Below are 25707 nucleotides of genomic sequence, written 5' to 3' on the forward strand. Positions count from 1 at the left end.
TTTCTCATTTAGCCTGACATCAAGGGTATTTATCTGGCCTTCTATGCCATTAATTTAAATTAGAACACTCTATTTCCATCCACGACAATAGAAGAGCTATGAGTTTTCCCTTTAGAAATATATGAACCCTGTAAGCATTAGTACTTTTAAAAAATGATCTGTGATTTTTCAAATATCATTTTAATTCTACAAACCTTTTTGAAGAACAGATAAACACAAGCAGACACATCTGGGTTCAAATCCTGGCTCCACGACTTAGCAGCTCTGCAACCTTGGGCAAGCTCCTGCATCTTTCAAAGCCTCAGTTTTCTCACTGGTAAGATTAGGATAATAATAGTTCTTCTTTGATAGAGTGATCCTCACAATGAAATAATATAACCTAGACAAGGAGTTTAGTACAGAGTCTGGCGCGTAGTGATCAACAAATGTTGATCATTCTTATCATCATTATTCATTCTTATCATCATTATTGTAAAATGCTTGGTTGGCACAAGAGGCTCAGAAATCAATAAGATGTTGTCCCTGTTTTCCAGGAGCTCAGCAATGTAGTAGGAGAAACAAGACAAATATGCAAATATCATCACAATACAGTGTGGTCCATGCAACTGTTGAAGTGTGTACAAGGGACAGAGATAGCACAGAGGAGGGAGTGATTATTTCTGTAGGAAGATTGCAGGGAAGGCTTGTAAGAAGATGTGACAACTAAGTTGAGTTTTGAGGAATGAATTTTTTAGGTAGCCAAAGTGAAGAAGAATGTATTTGGTACAGGAAAAGAACATGTGTGTAAAGGCATGGAGAAAGGAAACCACACAGTATTTTGGAAGGAACTACAGTTAGTAACATTTGGTCAGATTATGAAGTTCTTGGGGGTGGGCAAGAGAGAAGATTCTAGAGAAAGGCATGGACCAGATTTTGAAGCATTTTGCATGCCAAGCTCAAGAGCTTGAATTCTGCATTGGAAACAGGGGTTAGTAAAGAGTTTTAAGAAGAAAAGAGATGTCATCTGATTTGCAGTTTAGAAAAATCACTTTGGCAGGTGTGTGAATGATGGATTAGAAAAGTGTGATGATGGAGACCTGGAAACCAATTAGGAGGCAGTAGTCCAGGTGAGAGATAATGAGGCCTGAACAAGGGCAAATGGTAGGGTGAATGGAGGGAAGCAAGACGAACTCAAGAGATCCTTGGGAGGTAAGATGAAAAGGAGGGGGAAGAAGGGAACTTGTTGGGATATGTACCCAAGGCTGCCTGGCACTTCAGCCTCATTTCATTATGTGAAAGATGTTGGTGATTGTGTGGGAGCCTGGAGTGGATAGTGATATCATTAACCAAGATAGAGACTATAGAAGGAAGCACAGACTCTGAAGAGGGGTCAGTTGGTAGTATGGGGAGGAGGAGAGAGAGAAAAGGTAGTGAGTTTAACTTAGCCTTTGTTGGGTATGAGATGTGTGCGGGCCATTCATGTGAAGACGAACAGAAGGCAGGCAAATACGTGGATGTAGAGCTTGGGGTAAGCCTGGATTCATAGATTTAGGAGTCTTAGGGTAACTATGAAGTTAGGGAATGGCTGAGATAGGGAAGGCTCACCAAAGATCTCTACATAGTTAATAACTACCAAAATCTCACTTCTTTGGCCTTCAGTTTTATCACGTAAAGGTACTCATATTAGACCATATAAAAATTTATTCTCGCTTATCCAATCCCTTAGATTCTTTACCAAGGCACGGCCTGCCATTTCATACCCTTTGCAATAGGTGGCGCTGACGCCTGGCAGGTAGAAGGCGGCAGCACATGTTGGGCTGGGGGGCGATGGGCCGGTGCGCGGAGTTGGCGACGCTCTAGCCCAGAGCCGCGTATTCGGTGGCCTGGCCGGGTCTTCCCTGGGGACTAGGGTAAGGCCGGGCACCTCTGACCGCAGGAAGCGCATGCGCAACCGGTTCCCCCAAACATGGAGTCTTGTAGCCCAAGTCTTACCTGAATCAGGTAAGAGACGGGCGGGGAAGGAGTGACCCTCCCCCATCCCCTCCCTGCCCACCCGAAGAGTAGGTATGGCCACACTTGGGGTATTTGGATAGTGTGCTTGCACCACACCAGTCCTGGGGACCAAGCTTGGAGTGAGAGTGGCCCAGGAGGGCGTCAGGATGTGTGGGGCTTGCAGGACTCCTCTGGGGTTCGTGGGTGGCTGCACGAGGTGTGCCGCGTGGGCGAGGTCCTCGGTGGTCATCTCCCAGAACCTCGGGGTCGGACGAGAACACAAAAATCCCTTAGCCCTCGCCGACGCTCGACTCCCCTACCACGTTTAGTCATTCTGTTAGTCGGCTTGACCGCCCCTCCAGGGAACCAGGACCCGAGTTCCCGGGGGCTGGGCCGGCCGGGGTAGTTAGGGCGGTGCAGCCCGGGCCTGGGCGGCCGGTGGGCGTGGTTCACCGCAAGGGAGAGCCGCGAGTGTGGCGGGAAGGGGACCCGGGAGAAGCCCGGGGTCGGAGCGGGGTGGGGGCCCGGAGGGCACGGTGGGTAGGGCCGCTGACGAGGGTGGGAGGTGATGATAGCTGTGGAGGAAAAGCGGAACACCTGCTTCTGGGTCGGTTCATCCAGGCTGGAAGATAATCTCATGTGAAAAGTAGTTTTCTCTTTTTTTTAAAAAAAAAAAAAAGAGAGAGAGAAAGAGAGTCGTATACTATAGCCCTTTCTTCCCCAGGCAGCTAGGAAATTGCTTGTCTGTCTGAAAGAAAGTAGCTGTTTTCCTTAGAGGACTGTGGTGAGCGTCAGATGAGATAATATATGTGAAAGGGTAGAAAGCTGTAAAAATGCAAGAGACTATTTTATTTTGCATCCTTCAACCTATTTATCTGTGTGAGTGTATAAGATATGCTTTAGCTGTGGGATTATGGGATGTGCCCAGTAATGCAGAGCATGTGTAAAGTTACTGTAGGGGTGCCCAGTAATACTGTAGTCTCTAGAAACTGCTGTTTCACTTAGATTCATGGGATCTGGTTCATGCAGTCTTCTGCTCCCTTGCTTTCTCTCCTCTACCGCTCATCTTATGAACGTTTTGCAGCCAAAGACTTTTACCCAAAAATGAGCCTGAAGGGGAAGGAAGACACTAGTCACTTTTGGGATATATTGGTTAAACTTGGTTGAGGGAGGTTGATGTGATTCTATTGATAATTTCTTCAGTTTGTCTTGCCCTCCGCATGAAACAGCATGTGGTACAAAGAGCTCTGGGCTGAGGGACCCCAGGGAAGACCTGTTGTGGATTTGAGAGGTCACCTTGGCCAAGTTCCAATACCTTTCTGAACCTTAAGTTTCTTTCAGATGGAAAAAGACTTTAAAGGTCATTCATGTATGCATACATCCAGAGCTTGCATGCGTGCCACAGGGTTACTCAGCCCCTAGTGACAGGGAAGTTGTCAGGTCTCAAAATGGCTGAGCCACTCAGTTTCTAGACAGCTCCGACTGTTGGAAAATTCTTTATGTTGAATCGACATCTGTTTCTCTACAATTTGCACTCATTGGAGCCATACAGAATGAAATGTCTAATGCTGCTTCCACAAATATTTGAGGACTGCTAACACATTTCCTTCTTCCACTCACTCCACAAGGCTTCTTTTCTTCCAACGAAACATGCCCAGTTATTTTAAACAGGGAGGCAGTGTGGGGTGGTGGAAAGAACGCCAGCTTTGGAGCCAGACACATTTACGTTCAGTTCCCAGTTCCTTCACATACTAACACTTAGTGCTCTGAGCTGCTCCATCTTCCTCTGAAAAAGGTGGATGAAAACACTCATCTAGCTGGGTTATTGTGAGGATTAGGGATAAACTGGGTGAAGATCCATGCTGTAGTAGGAGCTTAACATATGAGAGCTGTTATACCTTTAGTGACATAATTTGCAATGCATTTTAGTTGATCTTTGAACAAATTCCTGTTTGTCTATGTGTCTCTTAATATCTGCTCTGTAGAACAGAATAAAATACTTTCTGTGAGGTCTAACTATCAGAATAGAGTAGGATTAGCTTATTCTGGGTACTTCTGTAATTATAGCCTACAATCTACAATGGCTTTTTTGGAGTCATATCCCATGGACTCACTGTCAACTAAACTCTGAAGTCTCTTTGACTGGACTGCTGTTGAACCACTTTTCTCCCATCTTGAACTTTTTTAGTTTATTTGAATCAATAATGATGGCTCTTGAAAGTGGCAGTCCCAGTTCTGTCCTGTTGTCTCTGTAAATATCCTTGTGTTTGTCATATTACGGGTCTCAAACTGGGGTTAGAAAAATATGATTAGTGAAGCCATGGTACCAGCCCTGCTGATCTCATCCTGCTGTTGGACATCAGTGAGCTAATAAATGCTGAGCTTTCTACGCTAATTTTTGCACAAATCAGAGGTCTTCTTCTGAGGGACTGTCTTAGAATTGGACTGTGACAGGAATGCATGATAAGCTACTGGCTGAGGGACCCTGCTGCCTGTGGTGCCGGTTAGGTATGATGTCTATGTGCAAGACCTGAAGGGGTACACTGCCAGCAAGCCAGAGGCAGATTTTGGATTTATGTATGGTTACATGTTTTCTCAGGCGCTCCAAGTGTTTTATACCTTGGTCCAGATTCTCCCCCGGTGGAGGAAGCTCCTCTCTGGAAGTAAGTCAGGCACATTTAGAAAACTCATTAACTCCCTGGCTCCTGGGGCATTATCACAAGCGTTTCTGTCTTGACTTTCCAAAGCAAATTCCCGGCTTTAGCCAGGTTGATCTCTCATAGTATCCTCTGTGTTTTTCAGCCTCCTTGCCTCTGTGCTAGAGGTTGTTCCAAGCAGGAACGCCTTCTCCACCTAACCACATTCCAGGTTCGAGATCCTTCTTAACCTCGATGCCTCGTTCTCCAAGGAAATTTTCCCTAGTCACTCTGTTCAGGAGGGTTTCTTTTGAGTATCCAAGTTAGAATTTCTGTTTGTCTTCAAGAGCTTCCCTTGGTCCCCTCCCCAGTCCCCCAAAGGGTCTCTCCTCCTGTCTGCCCACTTGTTCGATGTGGGTGGACGTGTTCCATGGCTTTCAGAATAAGATCCTTTGTGTGCACTCAATCCATTAAATCCACAATTGCCTTCATCTTGTGGCTGATCCTTCTGGCTGTTGAGAAGGAAAGTTTGGAATTGTTTGTAGGACTAACAGGTTGCATTGACAATAGATAGGAAACAAAATATCATGCAAAGGCGATTATTGTCGTTAGTTGATATCAGAAAGCCCTTTAGTCTCTTGAAAGGAAGGATTTAAATTTTGCTAAGTAATTAATTCAGTATTTAAAGGATGGTGGTGGTTAGCTAAAATAGGTAATCTACTTGTAAAGGGACTAATTTAAATTTTGTTAAGTAACCAATTAAGGCCATAAGGGGTTTAAATCCGTCTGTGGCTTCTCATTTTCTTTAGGACAAAGTCCAAACTCCTTAGAATGAAATACTCTTTCTAGCCTAATTTTTCGCCTGTCGGCGCCTCAGCCCAGTGGGCTTGCAGTTTTCCCGGAAGGGCGCGCGGTCCTGCGCTGCTCCGGGGCTTCGCGAATGCCGACCCCTCTGGTTGGAATGCTCTTTGTCTGTCGGGCAAATATCTATTCATCATCCGAGACAACCCTTCCCCCTCCCCTTAATTACTTCCTCCCCTCTGCTCCCTCAAATTCTTGTCCTTATTCATGCAGTATTTATTAGGGGCCTGCTTTGTGGCCGGCGCTGTGGCGGGCTCTGGGATACAAAAGGGGAATAATACTCGGGCTTGCCCTTTGAGGGCCTTACCCGTTAGGAGGAGGGGGGCAGCCCGTCACAAAATGTTGCCAGGAAATTAAAGGGAACACTTAAGCCGGGTCACTTCTTATGTGTCTTCCCCATGGTGGTCAGCATCTCGCTCGGGGACAGGGGCCGTTTCTCGTTCATCTCTGTATCCCCGCTCTTAGCGCACCGTAGGTACCCCAAGTGTTTGTTTCACTACCCTCTTAATCGGACACCAGTAGAAGTGTACACTAGATTGCGCCACCCGTTTTGATGACATGCTCATGGAAGGTGGTTTGCCGTGTATCTGGTTGGTGGCCCTCGGCTCCGTGGCGCACAGTGAGGTGCTGTGGCCTCGGCGGGACCGGCTCCTGCGCCGCCGTTCGGAGTCGCGCTCTGGCGAAGCGGCCGGGCGGGCGCGGGGTGGAGAGGCCTGCAGCGCCCCCGCTGGAGGGAGCCGGCACTGCCCGGGCCGCCTGGCTCGCTCGCGGCCCGCGCGTTCGTCAGAATGTCTCGTCTACAGCCAGAAAATGAACACAGCCGTTTTGTGATTCTCTACACTTTTCAAAGGCGTAATAGATGCCTTTTAAAGGATTACAGATGAAGGAAAAAATCCTTCCCTCTTTCCTGTACCACTGGGGCCCTTGCATTGTGATTCAGCCTCACACGGATAAAGGGGAGCTTTCGGCTCCTGATGGCGAGGATCGTTCTCGCGGCGCGGACGGCCCTTTGTTGGGAGCGGGTGCGGGAGGGCTGCGGTGGGGCTCTGGCATGCGGACCACGTCGCGCTGCTGCAGAGCAAACGTGCCCCGCGCCGCGGTGCCGGCGGAGCAGTGAGAGAACCCAGGCCTCGCTCAGATTTTGCCCTTTTTGCTCCGTAGCGGTCGTCCCTTGAATCAGCCGATTAGCTCGGGGTAGGTCCAGCCTAGTTAGGGACCTAGAAGGTGTCGGTCGCCCGTGGTCTACTGCTTTAGGCCGGGCACTCGCGCAGTTCGGAACCCATGCCTCGAGCGGCTGCGGGGCGGGAGAAGGCGCCACAGCTGGCATCCTGAGCCCGCCGCGCCTGAGGTCGAGTGCCCACCTCTGGGGTTGGGGGGCTTGTGGGTGGTCTAAGGGGGGTGTTGGGGTCTCAGGGGTCTGTCGTCTGTTCCTGTGGCATTAGGTAGCTGGAGGAGGATTTCTGCGCAGGACCTGGAGCTCAGGGTTCGGGGCCCCGTGAGAGAGCAGCAGGGTGCTGGCGGGGGTCGACACCCCTGAAGGTGCCCCCCTCAGAGGAGCTGCTGTGAGGGGGGCACCCCATCCCTGCTGCAGCAGCGGGGCTAGGAGGAGGGGTGGCGGGGCGGCGGGAGGGGCACTGCGGCGCGGTGGGCGGGCCAGGGGCGGGGCGCGGGTGGGCTCTAAAAGTCGGCGCCCACTCGCTCGGTGCTGCCGCGGCAACCAGCACGTCCCGCGCCTCCCGGCGGGCGGCGCCTCCTCTGCGGCAGCCGCCTAGCGCAGTGCCGCAGCGCGCGCCCGCGTGGCTGCTCGCCGCTTGCCGCGGCCGCCGCTGCTCTTGCGGGCTGTGGGCTGCGCCTCGCTGCCGGCCGGCCCTGCGCGGCTGCGGGCGCCACGGCGCGCCCTGTGCTCCGGAGGGGTGTGCCGGACGGCATGGGATAAGACGCGGCCATGGTGCGCCGAGATCGCCTCCGCAGGTGGGTGTGCGCGGCAGGCGCCAGGGGGTGTGGCTGGCTTGGAGCCGCTGTCCCCGGCTGGGGTGCGGGCTAGCGCGTGGGGACTTTGTGTGTCCGAGCTGCCGGACCCCGACTTCCGCAGTGGAGGGAAAACCCCACCGGGGGCAGGGGGCGCGCATTCCGGTCCTCTGAGCCTGCTCAGCCTACCAAGGAGGGAATGTCACTCTTGCACGAACGCCGAATCTCCCTGACTTAGGATTTCTAGACCCTGGTATCACTCTGATGCGATTTAGGATTTTTAGACCCCGGTGTCGCCCTGGCGCGATTTAGAATTTTTAGACCCTGGTGTCACCCTGGCGTGATTTAGGATTTCTAGACTCCAGCATCGTCCTCGCGTGACTTAAGATTTCTAGACCCTAGTATTGCTCTGATGCGATTTAGGATTTTTAGACTCAGGCATCGCCCTCGCGCGATTTAGGATTTTTAGACCCTGGTTTCACCTTGGTGCGATTTAGGACTTTAACGCCCGGATATTACGCTGGCACGATTTAGGATTTCTAGACCTCTGCAAAGCCTTGGTGCGATTTAGAATTTCGAGACCCTGGTATTGCCGTGGTACAATTTAGGATTTCAAGACCCGAGAGTTGCTGTGGCGCAATTTAGGATTTCTAGATCTCGGCATCGCCCTGCAGGATATAGAATTTCGAGGCCCTGGTCTTGCCTTGGTGCATTTTAAGATTTCAAGACCCAGTATTGCTGTGGCGCAATTTAGGATTTCGAGACCCTGGTGTCGTGGTGAGAGTTACCGCATAGGTGTGACGAGAACTTTCACGGCCTTATCACGGAGACGTAAGTATTTTTGAGATTTCGGTAACAAGAAGCCAAGTGAGAATGGAGATGGGACCAAACTGTTATAATCTTACACGTGAATTGTTTGCATTGGTTTGCAAAGTACATAGGCTCACGGCGATGCTGTAAAGTGGGCAGGTTTGGTGGTACCAAATGAGTGTATTTTTCCTATTTACAAGATGAAGAAATAAAGACGTGGAAAGGTTGATAAATTTCCAGAAGGTTTGTTGGGGGGTTTGTTGAATTTATACTCTTGACTCATGGATCATCAAATAATGGAGATTTTGGTAAAAAAATGTTTAATTCATTTTTGCTATTGACTACCAGATTGCTTCCCTACGGAAAATTGTAAAATGTCGTTGGGGCATTTTTCCTGAGATAATTAAGACAGAAAACGGCTTCCTGAGGGATTGCCTCTTTGCTTTCTTGGAGTAAAAGAGAAGGAAAGTGTGGAGGGTGGGGTGTCCAGGAGCAGAGTGTGTGTGTGTGTGTCGTTCCCCTGCCCCCTCCCTGCGCCCGTGGGGGGGCTCCTTCCGCTTGCTTCTCTAGTAGCCCCTCCCTGGCTCTCTGCTGAGTCATTGCAGATATTCGGCTGCTGGCAGCCCTGAATGAGTGAGACGAGGAGCATGGGGATAAGGAGTGATGAAATGCGAACGTGAAAATGTGTGAGCTGAAGTATAGGACAGATAGCTCTGAGAAATGATCATCTAAACCTAATGCTTGTCATCTCATCTCAAGGAGATATTGGGATGTAGCCTGCTACTATGGTGGGGTGAAAATTATGATAGAATGGGCATGTTCTAGACATTTTTTGAATCATTTCTAATATTACCTTGAAAGGCAGAACCAAATCACTGGGTCTGCTTATGGACAGGTACTCTGGAAGGAAGAAAAGAAAAAAAGGACTGCCCTAGTGATGCCTAAAAATAAGCAAAGGAGCTGAGATTCTTTAATAACAGGTGTGATGATTTTACCACTGTCGAACCACAGGCTTATTTATTTATTTTAGAGTTAAAAAAAATTATTTTGTGAGTTGGATTAGTTTGTGATGGGCAGCAATTGTGGCCAGATTACAGGTAATATGTTGGGAGGGTGTGTGTACAGACACAAGGCCATTTCCCCCAGGGCTTTCGACAATTAATTTCCCTTATTGCCAGCTCTGTTTTCTTGACAACTCTTATTTTAGTTTTGAAAGATATTTCCATTCTGGCTGTTTTGAGGTAACTTCCATTCTACTGAAAGTTTTTTCCCTGGTGACCACCAGGAATCATAAGCTAGGAGCAGAGGAAGCTGTTTCTGATTCCTCTTTGGCACTCTTTGTCATTGTGGATAAACTGCCCTGGACCTTTGGAGTCCTGGGCATGGGAAGGTGGGGAGTGCAAACCAGTGCTCTCCTTCCATCGACAGAATCCACTCCCAGATATTAGGTATGAGCTCTGTCTTATTGTTATTATTATTATTTGGAGGTGGGGGGGGGGCGGCGGGGAGAGCCCTAAGAAATTAAATACATGGGAGCTTCCTCAAGAGTCTGCTAAGAAAAGCAGAAATATAATCTGCTTCCCTGACCTCTCAAGAGATCAGATATTAAGGGTCATGACAAAGCTGCTTATGTTGGAATAGACCAGGGACAGCTCTCCTTAACTTTCAGACTCTTTACCCTGGCAGTTTCTCAGCACAAATCCAGAAACTAGTACCAAAAGGGGCCTCACTAGGGTCAGAGGGTTGATAAATATTAAAAAATTAAGAGCAGCTCTCTGCTTAAGGACATATGATGTTACTACATATATATATTTTAAACATTAGTTAAAAAAAATTTTAGTTAACTAAAATTAGTTAAAAAATAAAAGTTTACTGGTGGGGGCTAGTAGGTAGGTGGTAGAGCTTTTAGAGTAAATATGAAGGATTTTATTACTTTTTTCCTGGGAAGCCTTGATAAAAGCCCATGAAAATATGTACAATACTTAAGTAACCTTCCTTTTACTTTACATAAATCCTCTTGAGCAGGTTTTGGGAAGAGCACAGGGGGAGGGGCTGAGCGATTAAAGAGGGCTGAAGGAGAGGGGGAAGATTACATATTACAATAATTTATTTTTTCCTTAAAATTAGAATGGGGAGCAAATATGGTGATTGCCGCAGCTGGCAGAGATGTGCTTACATTCTTCTTGGTAAACTTTCTGCTGTGTTCACGTGGAGGGCAAGGTAGTCACCGTGTAGTACAGAGATTTCCCATCCCATCTTACCAGTTGGGGCTTGCAGAAGTGTGGGCGATATCACCTGACTGCTTACCTGGGTCTCTGATTTTCCGACAGGATGAGGGAGTGGTGGGTCCAGGTGGGGCTGCTGGCTGTGCCCCTGCTTGCGGCCTATCTGCACATTCCGCCCCCCCAGCTCTCCCCTGCTCTTCACTCATGGAAGTCATCAGGCAAATTTTTCACCTACAAGGGGCTGCGCATCTTCTACCAAGGTAAGAACAGGACTGCTGGGACGCTTGGCCTGCATAGGTCCTGTAGGTCCCACTGAGGTACTTATTTTGTGTCCATTGGTCTCTGTTACCCCTCAGTGATCAAGGAGGGAAAAATCCTTTTTCTGTGTAGTGTGCTTTAAGGAATAGACTAATTCTTCCCGTTAACCTGATAGCAGGGAAACTCAAAGAAACTGCTTGCAGGGGTGGTGGGGGAGGTAGAATTGAAATTCTAATCTCTATAGAACTGACTTTTTAGTATAATTTTTCTTTGAAGCCTGACTTGTATTTATAAATACTGGTTTTCTCTTTTGAGCTCCCCCCGTGTCAGGTAATATAAACAGTATTCGTCGATATAGTTACCATTGGTTTTGTTCCTCCCCGAATTCCTGATTTGATTTTATTGTTTTCTATAAAGATTATTTGTTATATGCATAACTAAATGTGATTTAAGTCTTTTACATTTGTATGAATTAATATGCTAATGATAATTATTGTTATGACTGCTACTTATCAAGTAATTACCATATGCTAGGCATTGACTTATGTTTTCAACCTTCATTATTTCATCTAATCTTCACAACAGTACTTGGAGATAGATGCCATTCATCTCATCTCATAGGTTAAAGAAAATGAGAAGCGAGATTGGGAAAGATTTCTTTTGAGCGGGGGTCAAGAGCAATAACGAAAAATGTTTGTCATAAACCGTTTTTCATTATTGCTCCTGACCTCCTCTCATTTGCTATATCCAATTAAGTAAGTATATAATTTTCTTTATATTGGTAATTTAGGTTGTTTCCAGTTTTTCAGTGTTTTCAATTGTTAATGTTTATTTTTTCCTTATATTTTCAAACTATACTAGTGTAAATGGAATGACTTTATTTGCATAGATTCTCACGAATAAGACTCCTAGGCTAAAGTATATAAAATTTTTAATTGCTTCTAATTTATTTTTGCAAATCTTAATCAAATTTTCATGGCACTGGCAGTGTATGAATGTGTTGGTTTTAATCTCTTAGCAAGGTATTTTACTGTTTAAATGTTTGGCTGATTTGAAAGATGTCTGTGCTTTAAAAAATGAAAAAATGTTCATGTCTGTATTGACTAACCCTTTTTTAGAGTTGTTAGCATTTTGCAATAGTTTGAGGATTATGCTTTTGGTAGTGGATTGAGTCTCCTATGCGGGAAACAAAAGTGCAGGACAAGCAGCATACACTCAGGTGCTTGGCGGGCTGAGGAAGGGTTGCTATAATTTAGAGAATTTTTGTGAGACCATTAATGATAAGGTATGAAGAATTTGTAGTTTATGTATTGTGACTGTATACTTTTAACTATGAAAGTGTACTTTTTACTGTGAAAAACAATTTGCATATTAATAATACAGAATAAAGGGAGAAATGGGGAAATACTTTAAAAAAATCTAGGTGAAAGTAAGCAGACTGCCTTCAAGTGTTTTCATATAAAGCATGCGATTTACAACTTTTTAATGTACAGATTAAAAAAATCATCAAATGCCTGTTTTTTACCTTAAGCAATCAGCTTGCATTTTAAAAAGAAATCTGTTACTTTAGTTTCATTAATTTGGGCAGGTTTCTTGTCCATTATACCTGATTACTTAGATTTAATATCTTCAAGGTTATTTGTACAAGGAGTCAGCCTAACCGGTCTCTCCCCTTCTTCCTAGACTCTGTGGGTGTCGTTGGAAGTCCGGAGATAGTCGTGCTTTTACATGGCTTCCCAACATCCAGCTACGATTGGTACAAGGTAATGAAATCAGACTTCTAGGTCCTACTATGTCTCTGAATATCCAAAATCAAGGATTTCGTTGTCGGCACTGGAAGGCTCTTGCATATTTGAATTGCTTAATAAAACAGAATTAAATTAGAACTGTTTCTCATTTACTGTAAGGGAGTAAAACGCTCTGGCAATCTGGGAAGGATCATTGCCAAGTTAAAAATGCTAGAGTTCCTCCCTCAAGAGAGATTAATTGTTAGGAATAAAGCACTCTCCAAGAGGCTCATCTGTGGGCCTATGGTGGCTTCATGAGGTCTTCCCTTTATCCAAGTCTGCTTGCTGCACTGAGGTGGAGATGGAACTCCCATGCTGCTGTAGGTGGCAGAAGAGGAGGGGCAGGGGCAGAAAGTCCGAGTCATCTCTTTCTTTCTGACAGATTTGGGAAGGTCTGACCCTGAGGTTCCATCGAGTGATTGCCCTTGATTTCTTAGGCTTTGGCTTCAGTGACAAACCGGTGAGCAGCATCTCGACGGGACCAGAGTTGAGGGTGGGGGTAGGTGAGCACGGAGGGGTCAGGCTGGCAGACAGACCTGCATTCATGACTTTATCCTGTCTCTCTGGGCTCTCCCTTCCTTAGAGACCACACCACTACTCCATATTTGAGCAGGCCAGCATCGTGGAGGCGCTGTTGCGGCACCTGGGGCTCCAGAACCGCAGGATCAACCTTTTGTCTCATGATTATGGAGACACCGTTGCTCAGGAGCTGCTCTATAGGTCGGTGAAGCCATCGACTTCTGTACTATTCACAAGGTTCACTTGTTTAAGATGCTGGGGAAAGTAAATTGTTCCTGGATTCTTTCTAGCCCTTTTCCCTCTTGGGAGTTTGTCTTTAGGTGCTGCATTGGTCTAAGTCCACTCAGATGTGTGTTTCCTTCCCCTCTTTTAGGTTCAAGCAGAATCGATCTGGTCGGCTTACAATCAAGAGTCTCTGTCTGTCAAATGGAGGTAACTGCCTTGGTGGTCAGTGGAAAGTGAGGTGTAGCCTACAAGGGCCAGGGTTAGACCTCACAGTGATGTCTAAATGGTAATCCAATGATGTTGCAAGCAGACACAATTAAACTAGGAGATCTTTACCTTTTTTGTGCCATGAACTCCTTTGGTGGTCTGATGAGATTTATTGACCCTTTCTCAGAATAATGTTTTTAAATATAGGAAATAAAATTAATAGGATTACAAAGGAAACTGATTATATTGACATATAGTTAAGAAAAAGCTGTATTGTAGGAACATGCTTTTTTTTTAATGCATTACATAGCAAAATCTAGTGGTGGGTCTGGTAACCACTCTAATGAGAAGTAGTGAGATGTGTCAGTATTTCACCGTGTCTGCAGTGAAATATTTGAGATGGGGATGCAGTTATGCCGACATTTGAGATGAAGCCAGAGGTACTTCTAATACTACTGTGGTTTGTTTCAGAAACTCTAGTTGATGGCAGTGCTGACTTTCAGTTAGAAATTAGTTAACTCTTTTTTATATATATATATTTTTTTCTTTTTTTTGAAGATTGGCACCTGAGCTAACATCTGTTGCCAATCATCTTCTTTCTCTGCTGCTTCTCCCCAAAGCCCCCCAGTACATAGCTGTATATTCTAGTTGTGGGTCCTTCTGACTATGCTATGTGAGATGCCACCTCAGCATGGCTTAATGAGCAGTGCTAGGTCCACGCCCAGGATCTGTACCCGCAAAACAGGCCGCCGAAGCAGAGAGCATGAACTTAACCACTTGGCCATGGGCCCCAGAAATTAGTGAACTCTTGATTAGACCTTTTGGAGATGTTTCTTTTTCTTTGCACGCTATTGAGCCTGGCTTGTAAATCCATGAATATCCAGATATCCCCTGAATACCTTAAGGGCAGACTGGGAAAGGAGTCTGTCTGTCCCTTCATCACCTGGCTTTCTCCCACTGACTAGAGAAAAATGGAGAAGGAAAAAGTCTAGGTTTTTTTTTTTTTAAAGACCTACACTTCCTGAAAAATCTCTGGTTTCTTTTGCTGCCCAAACCATAAACAACACTCTGTGTTCTGAGGAATGGGAGGAAACACTGAGGGGAGTCAGAGCCTAGTCATCAGTAGTATGGTGACCAGGTATATTACTTTTCCCGTTTCTCTGGTTTTCCAATGGGGAACGTAATCCCAGTGGGGTACAGTTTTACCTGTTAAACACAGAATTCCCTGGAGAAGTAATTAGATGACAGTTCTGAGTTTTTATTTGTAATTCTGTTTTTGGCAGCAAAGGCCCCAAAGGTGACAGTAAATAGGGTGGATAGTCTCCAAAAATGGGCCTGTGTTTGGCCTGAAGTTGTTGGTAAATGACTTACATAAGTCTCTTTTCCTACAGGTATATTTCCTGAGACTCACCGTCCTCTCCTTCTCCAAAAGGTTGGCTACTCCACTGAATAGATCTTTAGTTTTTCAGACTTTCACTAAGTAAGGCTGGGACCTTTATAAGGGCCATAGTTAAAATCCTTCTCTTCATGAATTTACATTAATGAAGTTTGTTTTTACCTTAGGCAAATAAAGCAGTGGAAGTGGCCCCTACATAAAGCCTAAAACTATTTCTGAGAAGAAGAGATCAACAAATATTTGGAGAAATATGGCTATCTAAAGATTTGTGTTATCAGCATGATGTTTGAACAAATTGGGATCCTAGTCTAAAGTTGAATATATCAATTAAAAGTCTTAGGGATCTAGTGAAGTGTAGAAGTGTAATCTTACAGGGAATGAGAAATAAGTTTGTCTTCCGTGAGAGAAGAATGTGGGTAGGCAAAACAAAAAACTGAAAGCTAACGACCAAACTTTTCAGTAGAAGGAGATTTGGCTAAAGTCCTTTTTTAGTTCCTGCTATAAAACCTTTTGTTCTGGTTACTTGTCTTCTTCCTCTCGAGTCTTGATTTTTCACTTTTACTTATTTACCTCCAGCTTCTCAAAGATGGAGGTGTGCTGTCCCCTATCCTCACACGATTGATGAACTTCTTTGTGTTCTCTCGTGGGTAAGTCATTGTCAAAGACTGATTCACTACAGCCTAGGAACAATGTAGTGAAAAGTTGCTGCCATTAAAATTCTGGGCCAAATCCTGGGGTTTGATATTTTAAAGCAAAGGTGTTGGCCACTTGCCAGGGGAGCAGTAGAAGGAATTCGTAAATCAGTTAAGGGTCGGACTACATGACCCCTGAGGTTCCAGTCATATTTGACATTCTGGGTTCTTCTTACACTTAATTTTTCTGCTTTTTTGGACTCTTTTCAGTCTCACCCCAGTCTTTGGGCCATACACGCGACCCTCTGAGAGTGAGCTGTGGGACATGTGGGCAGGGATACGCAACAATGATGGCAACTTAGTTATCGACAGGTAAGAAATAACCTTTTGCTTTGGTTTCCAGAGAGGGTTTTTTTGGGAAAGTGGGGAAAGATGTGGGATTGCTTCTTCTGTTCCTTGCTGGCTCGTTCCCTCTCACAAAAAGGTTGGTTATGACCTACGAGGTGAACCAAAAAAAGTCATGCTCTGTACCTTCTAAGAAGAAAGAAATTGAGAATAGAGTGAGCTCTGAGCCTAAACCACGTGGCACAAAAAGTTTGGATAAACAGCTGCAAATTCTAATGCTAATTCAGTTTGTAACTGGCTGACTGACTTTGGCAAATCCTTTTTTGGACTTTTTGTTAATATTAAATGCTTCAAAGTGTCTAATCATAGTTGTGAAAGGCACTTAGTACCTCTCTTAAAGTACAAGTCTCTTCTTTTTTTCCTATCTTTTCTATAGCAACAGGGACTGAGAGGGTAGATTTCTCCATCTGAACAAAGGATTCCCATGCACTGGTTCAAATGAGAATGTAGCTGCTTTTGCAGGGGACCCTAGAGATGGTGATCTCCATAACTATGTGAGATAAGGCTCCATCCTTCTGCCAGCTTGGTCAGCGTCGCTTCCAGAGTTTTAACTGATGGCTTTGCTGGAAATTGTGAGGCAGAGGAAGCCATTCCTCCCTCCCTCTCCAACCTCCATGGGGTCCCTGAATTGTAATATAAAAAATTGAAAACAAAATCCTCCTTTAAAATTCTCTTATACTCTCCTTTCCAAAAAGTAAATACCATTTCTAAGAGGTAATATTTGCGTTCCTAACTCCTGGAGTTGCCAGGCAGAATAATTAGAATACATGAGTTTGAGTTCTAAAATGTGGCAATGATCCTAACACTGTAGGAAGGGAAATTCTCTTTCATTTTGTCTGTGGTCAGATGAAATGCAGAGAACGAAGCTTTGTGCTCGTGAACTTCCACACTTAGAATTTTAGAAGTAAATGTCAATTTAGAGATCATGTAGTTCAGTCCTCTTATTTTGAAGGCAAGGAAATGGAGGTTGAAAGGTATGTGTTACACCTTTGAGGCACAGAGCTAGTTAGTGGTAGAGCCACAATCGGAACCTTAGACCCAGGCTTTAGTCACATGTAACCCAAACTAACTTCCAGGCTTCCCAGATCTCATTCCCTGATTAATAAACACAAAGAAACCTTAATTCTTACATTGATAGTAGGCATTATCAGTGCCATGGCTACATGGTGGTTAACTCTAAAAGTTAACTGAAATGGGCATATTAAGTAGGCCATTCCCAGGAATGCCAAGTTGCTTCTGGATTAAGAAAACATATATTATGTTCCTTGTGGCTCATATCAGGCCTCTGGATTCCTGTAACAATAAAAGTTTCTTGTTCTACTCTTGCCGACTTACCTGTCCTATAGTCTCTTACAGTACATCAATCAGCGGAAAAAGTTTAGAAGACGCTGGGTGGGAGCACTTGCCTCTGTAACTATTCCCAGTGAGTATTTCTATATTTCATCTTGATAGGAAAACTGAGGGACAATGGGGTTAAAATAATTGCCATACTTTGCAAATAAAAATATAAGACACCCAGCTAAACTTGAATTTTAGATAAACAGCAAATACTTTTTTAGGATAAGTATGTGCTATGCAATACTTGGTACATATACCTAAAAAAAAAATCACTATATCTGAAATTCAAATTTAACTGGTCACCCTTTATGTGATCTGCCAACCCTACTCCCAACATCTGGAACACCAGTGACATGTGTTGTAGAGTGAAGTATATAAAACATTGAGATACTCTTGCAAAGGTAGTTGGTGTCACTGCCAGGAGTGGAGTTAGACTGGTTTCTGTGCTGTGCATTGTCAGTGGCTGCCACATTAAATACTGAATTGCTGAGATGGAAGTCTGTTTACATTACTAATCAAGAGGCTATAGGTAGTTTCTGCTCATTTGTCTCTTCATTCTTACAGGTTTAAAAAGAAAAAGTCGGTGCAGTGTCACACACATGGTAGTTAGCACTCAAGAAATTAATGGTTGATTTCAACTGTCAAGGGTCAATTATAACTGAAGAGAGAGACTTAAAGAATGACAGGATCCTGGATTTGTAGAAAGACCACGTTGAAAGTGGGACTTACTCCTTTTGGTCCAGGGTACAGAAGAAGGGACTAAATGGCTGTATACAGGAGACTGTGTCCCAAATGGATTAAGTTTTAGGCTTATTCCCAAAAGTTTCTTATAACCTACTTATCGAAAGAAGCTAGGTTTTCTATCATAAAGAAAAATTCATTTAAAGAAAATCTTTCTTTTGGAGGGATAATTTTAGTGTCGGGGTAGGAGAATGAATGTGAGAGCTATTAGTAATTCACTCCTCTTCTCTTTCCTAGTTCATTTTATCTATGGGCCTTTGGATCCTGTGAATCCCTATCCAGAGTTTTTGGAGCTGTACAGGTGAGTCTCCCTCAGGGGTCTTTGTTTGTCAGTTCCTCATCCTGACAGTGGTGAGCAGGATTGTCTGTTCAGGGTTGTTGCTCTAGCCACTGACCTCATTGGCTGTTCATCCAGGAAACATAGAATAAAAGGATGAGTTGGGGAAACTTACTCTCATATAAATGTAAAGATCAAGAAAGTCAGTTATATGTTCTCTTGATTTATTCAGCCTATTTTCACTGTCAGTGCTTCTACATATTCCTAGCTGTACAGGTAAGAAAAAGCTATCATGCGAACCAAGGAATGGAAGTGGGTAAAAGTGTATGAGAAATGTTTGCTTTAGTGTGATTGTAAAGCCAACTTACCGACCTCAGCTGAGCAGACTACAAGGCGAGATTAAGAGCTCACTGTGGAAAAGTGCCTTCTCACTGGTTGGTATTTTCACTAGGTGCTTAGTCAGAAGGTGTCGGAATATGAAATCTTGACTTTGTCACATAAGAATGTTCCATACCTTCATATGGCCTAGTAGAAACACCTAGTAGTAAACAGCCTGCATTTAATTTTAAACAAAATACCCTCTCTCATCTCCTTCCAGGGTTAAGGAAGGTCTTTTGTTACCTTTACTTGGATAATGAGTTGCTGAGTGGCCCACTTGTTTGATGCCTCATGCTTCTCTAAGGAGCTGGATGTTATCCTGCTTCTACATGTGTTAGAAAAGTATTATATTTTCTACTTGTCTGTTGGATTTTGAAAATATAAAAACTAGTCTGTATATGTCATAAATGGAACTGGCAAGTTTATCTGCCTAAGATAATTCCAAAGTAGAAGGTGAATAAGCTCTTTGTTGGTTCCTTCCAGTATGTTGTGTCCACAGGGGCATTTACTGGGGCTGCCCACTGGCTTACATCCCTCTCCCTCCCTCCAGCCTCAAGTTCACCTACATGCTGTTCTCTTCCACTAGGAAAACGCTGCCGCGGTCCACAGTGTCGATTCTGGATGACCACATTAGCCACTATCCACAGCTAGAGGATCCCATGGGCTTCTTGAATGCATATATGGGCTTCATCAACTCCTTCTGAGCTGGAAAGAGTAGCTTCCCTGTATTACCTCCCCTACTCCCTTATCTATTGTGTATTTCACTTAGGAAGAAATGCCCAAAAGAGGTCCTGGCCACCAAACCTATTCTCACAAAAGTCCACCTGACTCACATTGGTGAAGAGTATATAGTAAAAAGCCAGCAGAGGCTCTGACTAAGGGTGACCTGATAGTCCACCTTCCGTTCCTCTGACATCTGATCCAGTGTATGGACTTGCCTTTGTTTTTGTGTTATTAGGAAATTCTGATGAGCATGATTACTCACTGATGCAGAAAGACAAACAGACAGACATTCTTTTGCATAAAAGTCTAACATTTCTATGGACTTTTCTGAAATATTTAGAAATGCTAATTTCTGGCCCAACCCCAATTGGAATCATATAACAAAGAGTGAGGAAATGGTGTGTCCTCACCTCTCCTTTGAATGGCTTTAAGGGCACATGCTTTTTTAAGTTCTCTAAGCAGTAGACATTTTGTTAAAATAGGTTTTGGTTTAAATAATGCAGTATTCTAAGTTTACTTTAAGACTATGATTTAGCTACATGTATTATATATATTTTATAAGGAGACTAAACCAGCAGACACTTATTCTGGCAGAGTAGTGAACCTTATTAAACATGTTTAATTTCTGAATAAATTGAACTAAATCCAAACTATTTACAGAATTTCCTAAAATCACAGGACATTAAGGACCAATAACATCTGTGCCAGAGATTTACTGTTATTAGCTGGAAAGAGAAATTCAAACAGCAAATAACAGTCTAGCTCTTCATACTTCAGTGCTTAGAAGCGTGTCCCTCTTGAGATAAAGTGGAGGGGAGGGGATCGTTGTGCAGTCCAAGTGACCTGCCGAATGTACAGTGATTCCTTTTATGATGACTGCTTAACTTCTCATTGGTTGTCCCAGAGAGGCTTCCTCATGTAGCTTAGCAATTCCTGTACTTCACAGACAGGAAAGTTCCAGAAACTTTAAGAACAAATTCTGAAAGGCCTATGAGCAAATGGTGCTGAATACTTTTTTTTTAAGCCACAGTTTCATTGTTTTAGTCAAAACAGGATTAAGTGATTATTTTAAATTCTTTTTTTTTATTAGCAACTTCAAGTATAACTGAAACTGGAATAAGTGTTTATTTTCTATTAATAAAAATGAATTTTGACAAAAGTGGACTCTGGCTTCCCCTCCCCCACCACCCCTCTGGGATAAGAGCTTTCCAACATTGCCAGGAGCTTTCAGACACACATTAAATTAAAGAATATAATGAAGTTAAGCAGCTGGGGTATAGGATAGTATTTGATTTTCAAGATCACCCAAAGCTGTACTATCAGACCAAAGTTGACCAAGTGTAATAAAAAGAAAAAGGGGGGAAAAAAAAGACATGCACAACGACAGACATTTGCTTGATCTGTTGGCTCAGGGCCAAACAGCTAATTTGCTTCTCCAAAATCATTAATCTTTATGATTCTGGGAAATTCATGCCACTAGCCTAAAAGCCCACTGACAGTGAAGTGTACATCAATTTCATCTTGCCCAGTGAAAACTTATCCAACAGAAGCCAAGATAACATCTACAGGTGTTCCGTCTTTGCTTCTGACAGTCACCTGCATGGTCACTCCATCTGCCAAGGCCAGCCTGGACCTCACCAATAGATCATAGCCACCTCTGTATACACCTGAGAGGAAAGGTGAGGAGAACCAGATTAAAAACTCAAGAAAAGCTCTGAATAATGAAAGTTATCATGCTCTGCCTGCATTTCCTTTCTATTATTTTAGTTTTGCTTTTCTAGAGATTTGTGTTTATAGTAGGAATTGAATCCTACATACAAAATCTAAATAATCTTTTATATTCCCATAATACCAGGTACATAGAAGGTATTCAGTAATACTGATTTGGAGTACTCAAAGTGGGGGTCATGGTGGCACTGGTATCTCTGGGCGAGATTTAAGTAAGTGTTTTAGGCCAAATGTACATCTTAAAAAGAACAAGTTAAGAAGAACATGCAAAAATTAAACATCTAAAACAAATTATTCCTTTTGATGGGGCTTCAAATTGTAACTCATATAATGGGATAATGGGACAATAGCAGGGCATGAGGTGTCCATGCACATCCCTTGCTATTAAACTTTGCAACAAAATTCTGATGGAAGTTTCTTACCTGCCAGATAGAGGGAATGGGAATTCTTGTTCTCAGGAACTTTGTCTGACCTCTCACATGGCTGCATGCCCAGAAAAGTGATGATGTTGTTGACAGCTTCTGTGTTGAGAAGATTGATGCAACAGTATCAGGAAAGGTCAGCACAGGGATCTGCCTCTACATGAGTATGTGCTGGGAGCTGGGGGGTAAAAGGGGTGGGTAGTAGTGTGTGGAGGGAGGCTTCTGGACTAGAAACTGGTTGACTCAGATCATGCAGACAGGGTCCTGGCCTTATAAGTGAAATAGTTTATGAAGTATTTAAAGAAAAGTTAGTTCTTCTGAAATAACAAATATGCCTATCAGGTTTTATACTGCTGTTAGGCAATATATTGATAGCAAAATTATTCTCACCTTCAAGAGTTTTGGTGGAACTGAGGGCAAAGGTCTCCTCTTTCTCAAAGGTATCTCCCACCTCTTCCCAGGCAGCAGCAAAGTTAGGCTTCACTACCTTCTGAATGTGGTCAGACACGGTCACTTCAAGATCCTCCAGCTAGTGAGTGACAAGCAAGCAGGAGTAAGTAAATGAAAGTCCCCTCAGTAGAGAACAAAGATGGAAGGGACTATCATTCTGTGTCTTATCTTCTGAGGGAGCCTAGGGAAAACTTTACTACCAAACTAGTTTAAGTTCTATAGTCTGGGTAAATTTAATGATGTAGGTCTTAGCAAAGGAAAGCAAGAAAATAGGACCTCTGGCAAGAGCCATCTTCAGATCAACATCTGCAGGCCTGGGATACAAACCAGTCATGTTGTCACACCTTACCACTGAGTTCAGACCATGCAAGGCCTTCTGAACTCAGCAGTCACTAACAGGGGCATGCTTTTAAAACTTTTCCCTGCATTCTGTGAAGGCTTTCAGTCCATGATGTGGCTACAGTCTAAGCAAACTAAAAGCTGATTTAAAAAAAACCCCAATACTTTAAATAAAACCGATTTCAATGAAAATCATGTAATTATTTTCATCTCTTAATTATCTCTGTTATTAATAGACATAAAAAAGGTTGAGTTTGTTTCAATCAGTCATGAAGTGATAAATCTCAATTCTCTTAGGTATGATACACTCCCATTACAGAGGAGGATTAGTCTACATCCTCCTCAGTTGTAATCTGTTTGAGAAGAATAAAATTCCCTAAGTGCATGTCAGATGTTCCTAGAAAAATGTTCTCTCCAGGCTGAAGTCACTTAGTGGTGCAAGGGTGTCAAAGTGAGTCTGTGCAGGGGAGACTCACCACGTACTCATCATCATACCCCTCCTCAGCTGGAACCCCAGTGTCAGGGTCGCAGTCCCGGACAGTAAACTTCATGGTGCAGCTGAAGGTGCCTGCAACTGGAGGAGAAAGAGCAGGCAAGCCTGGGTTAGTGGATAGCACAAGCACGAAGTCTCCATCAGTGCTTAGGAAGCAGCATCTGCACTTGGCACTGGGTTCTATATTATGAAGTGAAACAAGCAGACTCTCTTTTCTAGGGTGGTAGTTCTCAAAAGCAGCCTGTAGGCTAGTCAAAAAGGAAGTCTCACGAAGTATGATTTTAAAAATCTGTCCCCCACTTTGGGTTAGAATAGTATGGGGAAAGATGACAAAGGCAAAATTCTATTTTTATTTTGGGATAAAGAAAGCAACAGGGGAGATGTTTTTAGGGGCTTTTTGCCGTTACTGTCAAAAGGGTCTACATGTTGAAAAGTCTAAGAGCACAACTACTTTAGGAGCTGACAAAGCATAAAATACCAGTGGTAAAAAGCACACAGATCATTAAATTAACACTGACTCAAGTACATCAGAGTCTCAATGTTATCTTTAGATTGTGGACTGACATTGAGTCCACAGATCACCAGAATGAACTTGGTTTATGTCAACTTTCAACCTGCAGTGAGTGGGTCAGTAATGAAGTTCTAGTATGGGTAAAGTCAGTGTCTCAAAATGGAAAAGCAAGTGGGCAATTAGATGATGTGAGATGACTGGTAGAAGTAATGAGAAATACAGGGGGGGCACATTTTTGGAAAGTGAAGTCTTCATGAAAAAGACAGGATTTTCTGAACCGTCTGAAGGAGGGGATTCATTAAGCATGGATGAAGAAAATGCATTGAGGCTCTAATCAATGGTCTGGAAAAGGCTTATAGGTAGAAAAAGTATTAGAAATTGGGGAGTTAGAAAGTTATTTGGGGAGTAGGCAAGGACGGGAAAAAAGACTCAGATATAAAGACCAGTTATGACAGGTTGGGTAGTAAGACTTTCATCTGCTCAGTCGTGTCTTTAAACTCCCTCCCTCCATTCCATCCAAACATGTAGTAACTATCAGTACATGTTGACATTACATGTAAAAGTGTAAACTAATGTGCTTAGACCCTTAGATAAAAAGATGGCTGAGACATGACCTCTTTCTCCAAGAGCTGACTGTTGAGGAGTTAAGAGTGTGTGTGTGTATGTGTGATCTATCTGTGTACCTATGACATTGCAACTCAATGCCATAGGTTCTTTAATAAAAGTTTTAATAGAGGGCTGTGTGTGAGTGCAGGATTAACAGCCTGGGAAAAATCTTAAAAAATTTGAAAGGATATAACTTTTTAATTGGATCTCAAAAGATGTCAAAGAGCTTTGGGAAGCAGAGGAAGGTATATGAGCAGAAGGAAAGAGGCCAGAAAGGCCATGGGGTAGTTGGAAACAATAAGAGATATGCTAATACACAGGTTCTGAGAAGAGAATTTGTTTAGGAATAAAATTGAAATACATACTTCAAATGAAGGGGACTAGATATTTTCCATCAGGGTCTGGTGAGCTGAGGCAGTCAAGAGATTGAAAGGTTAGAGATACTTAAAGCCAGTGCTGGGAATCCTATGAAGACTATGTTTGAATTCAGAGAGCAAATACATTGAATAGAGTCTGTTGAAAATAGAGCATGGTAGTGGGGCGACCCGTATAGGAAAGAGTATATCATCAAGACTACAGAATCTATTTCCAGTACATTAGGGGGTTGATGAAAGAATGATTGTGGTTAAATTAAGCTAGAGTTTTTGGCTGGAGGAAGGGAGAGGAAGAAAGAAAAAAAGCAGAAGTTAACACAAACTCAGAATGGGTCAGTTGAGGTATTAAAAAAAAAAAAGAAAAACACCAAGAGATAAGGGATTATAGTAGAGACAAGGTCATGATCAAATAAGAATGGAGAGACAGGATAGACACTAAGTTAAAGAAGATTATATGAACCCCAGCTTGGTTCTCATTAAGCAGGGAGGCTACAGGCAAATGAGGAAGAGGAGTAAGGAGAGATAGGAACAGTGGTAGAGCACAGATTGGGGCAAACTGGTTGAATTTTATGTATAAGTAAAGACAGAAGACACTTATTTACGTAGAAGTAAGTGATACAGAGAAATGGATTAAGGAAGCAAATAGCAAGGGTATTAGTAGAGACAATGTTCCTGAAATTTGGCAAATTTTAAATTAAATGGTTTCGTTGATACAGTGAGAGGTTACAAGGAATCCAAGGTGAACTCCAGTAAAAACCACTGGCAGCAGTCCGTGAGTGTTGCTAGAGTGGATGACTAAAACTGAGTGATGAGGAGAGGAGGTGAGAGGGGGCCTTTCCATGGCAAGAGAACAATACTGAATCCATTGCCATAATAAGAAGATGAGAGCTTCTTGAACAAAGCAAGGCAGATAACCAAAGGGAATAAGAGAAGAAGGCCTGTTCTCAGAAATGAGTCTCATCTTGTGAGGACTGACTGAAAATGAGAGAGAAAACACAAAATTAGAGAAAAGATGGATGTTGGAAGCTAAGTAAGGAGAGATGTTTGAGTTAGGTTAGGGTACAGGGCGTGCAGCATGGCTAACAGCGAGTGGGAAATTTGGTGGGGACTTGCCAGGTCCCAACCACTGGAGGGGAGACTGTGACTAAATAAGAAACGGGGAAGCTTTGTTGGAATAATAATTTTTAAAAAAGAATGTTAGTGGGGCAAAAGTTAGAAAGGAGGTAAAAGGGACCTGAAACAGGTTAATTGCAGCAACCCATCAGGTCTGGACTGAACTGAGAAGGAATGGATGAGGTATAGTGTGTAGGAAATCAAGGAAGATGAAAGTGAGTAGAGCAGTGAGTGCCTAAAATGAGGAGTATATACCAGGAAAGAATGTTGACTCCATGGGAATGCTGTACACATGGCAAGGAGGGATGCTGAAG

At 43.5% G+C, this 25707-nt stretch overlaps 2 protein-coding genes across 5 annotated transcripts in view; one reads left to right on the forward strand and one right to left on the reverse strand.

Annotated features, from left to right (window-relative positions):
• Positions 1 to 1756: 1756 nt before the first annotated feature.
• Positions 1757 to 20516, forward strand: MEST (mesoderm specific transcript). 4 transcript variants are annotated; one of them, XM_008512926.2, is made up of 12 exons: positions 1757 to 1980; positions 10577 to 10731; positions 12413 to 12492; positions 12899 to 12976; positions 13100 to 13236; positions 13409 to 13467; positions 14859 to 14899; positions 15440 to 15510; positions 15766 to 15867; positions 17247 to 17323; positions 18217 to 18280; positions 19221 to 20516. In XM_008512926.2, exons 2-12 carry the CDS (start codon positions 10578 to 10580, stop codon positions 19336 to 19338), a joined length of 981 nt encoding a protein of 326 aa, XP_008511148.1. In that variant the 5' UTR covers positions 1757 to 1980; position 10577; the 3' UTR covers positions 19339 to 20516. The 4 variants fall into 4 exon arrangements, with proteins under 4 accessions (XP_008511148.1, XP_070472707.1, XP_008511139.1 ...); XM_070616606.1 differs by lacking the exon at positions 1757 to 1980 and adding an exon at positions 6520 to 6662; XM_008512917.2 differs by lacking the exon at positions 1757 to 1980 and adding an exon at positions 7125 to 7439.
• The window catches only part of COPG2 (COPI coat complex subunit gamma 2), a 120825-nt gene continuing 115538 nt past the window's right edge, over positions 20421 to 25707 (reverse strand). Inside the window, exons 21-24 of the mRNA XM_008512905.2 lie at positions 22773 to 22870; positions 21898 to 22036; positions 21508 to 21606; positions 20421 to 21024 (exon numbers count right to left, since the gene is read on the reverse strand). Coding sequence (XP_008511127.1) covers positions 20894 to 21024; positions 21508 to 21606; positions 21898 to 22036; positions 22773 to 22870 — 467 coding nt within the window. The 3' untranslated portion in view covers positions 20421 to 20893. The remainder of the gene's footprint in view (positions 21025 to 21507; positions 21607 to 21897; positions 22037 to 22772; positions 22871 to 25707) is intronic.

Source organism: Equus przewalskii, chromosome 4 (assembly GCF_037783145.1).
Source record: "Equus przewalskii isolate Varuska chromosome 4, EquPr2, whole genome shotgun sequence".
NCBI classification, from domain to species: Eukaryota; Metazoa; Chordata; class Mammalia; order Perissodactyla; family Equidae; genus Equus; species Equus przewalskii.

What these genes read in the sequence shown, in the direction of transcription:
- MEST (XM_008512917.2), top strand. Translation starts at nt 7,414, where the DNA reads ATGGTGCGCCGAGATCGCCTCCGCAG. An exon ending in CGCCGAGATCGCCTCCGCAG is followed by an intron (nt 7,440 to 10,576) that starts GTGGGTGTGCGC and finishes ATTTTCCGACAG; the next exon opens with GATGAGGGAGTGGTGGGTCC. An exon ending in GCTGCGCATCTTCTACCAAG is followed by an intron (nt 10,732 to 12,412) that starts GTAAGAACAGGA and finishes CCTTCTTCCTAG; the next exon opens with ACTCTGTGGGTGTCGTTGGA.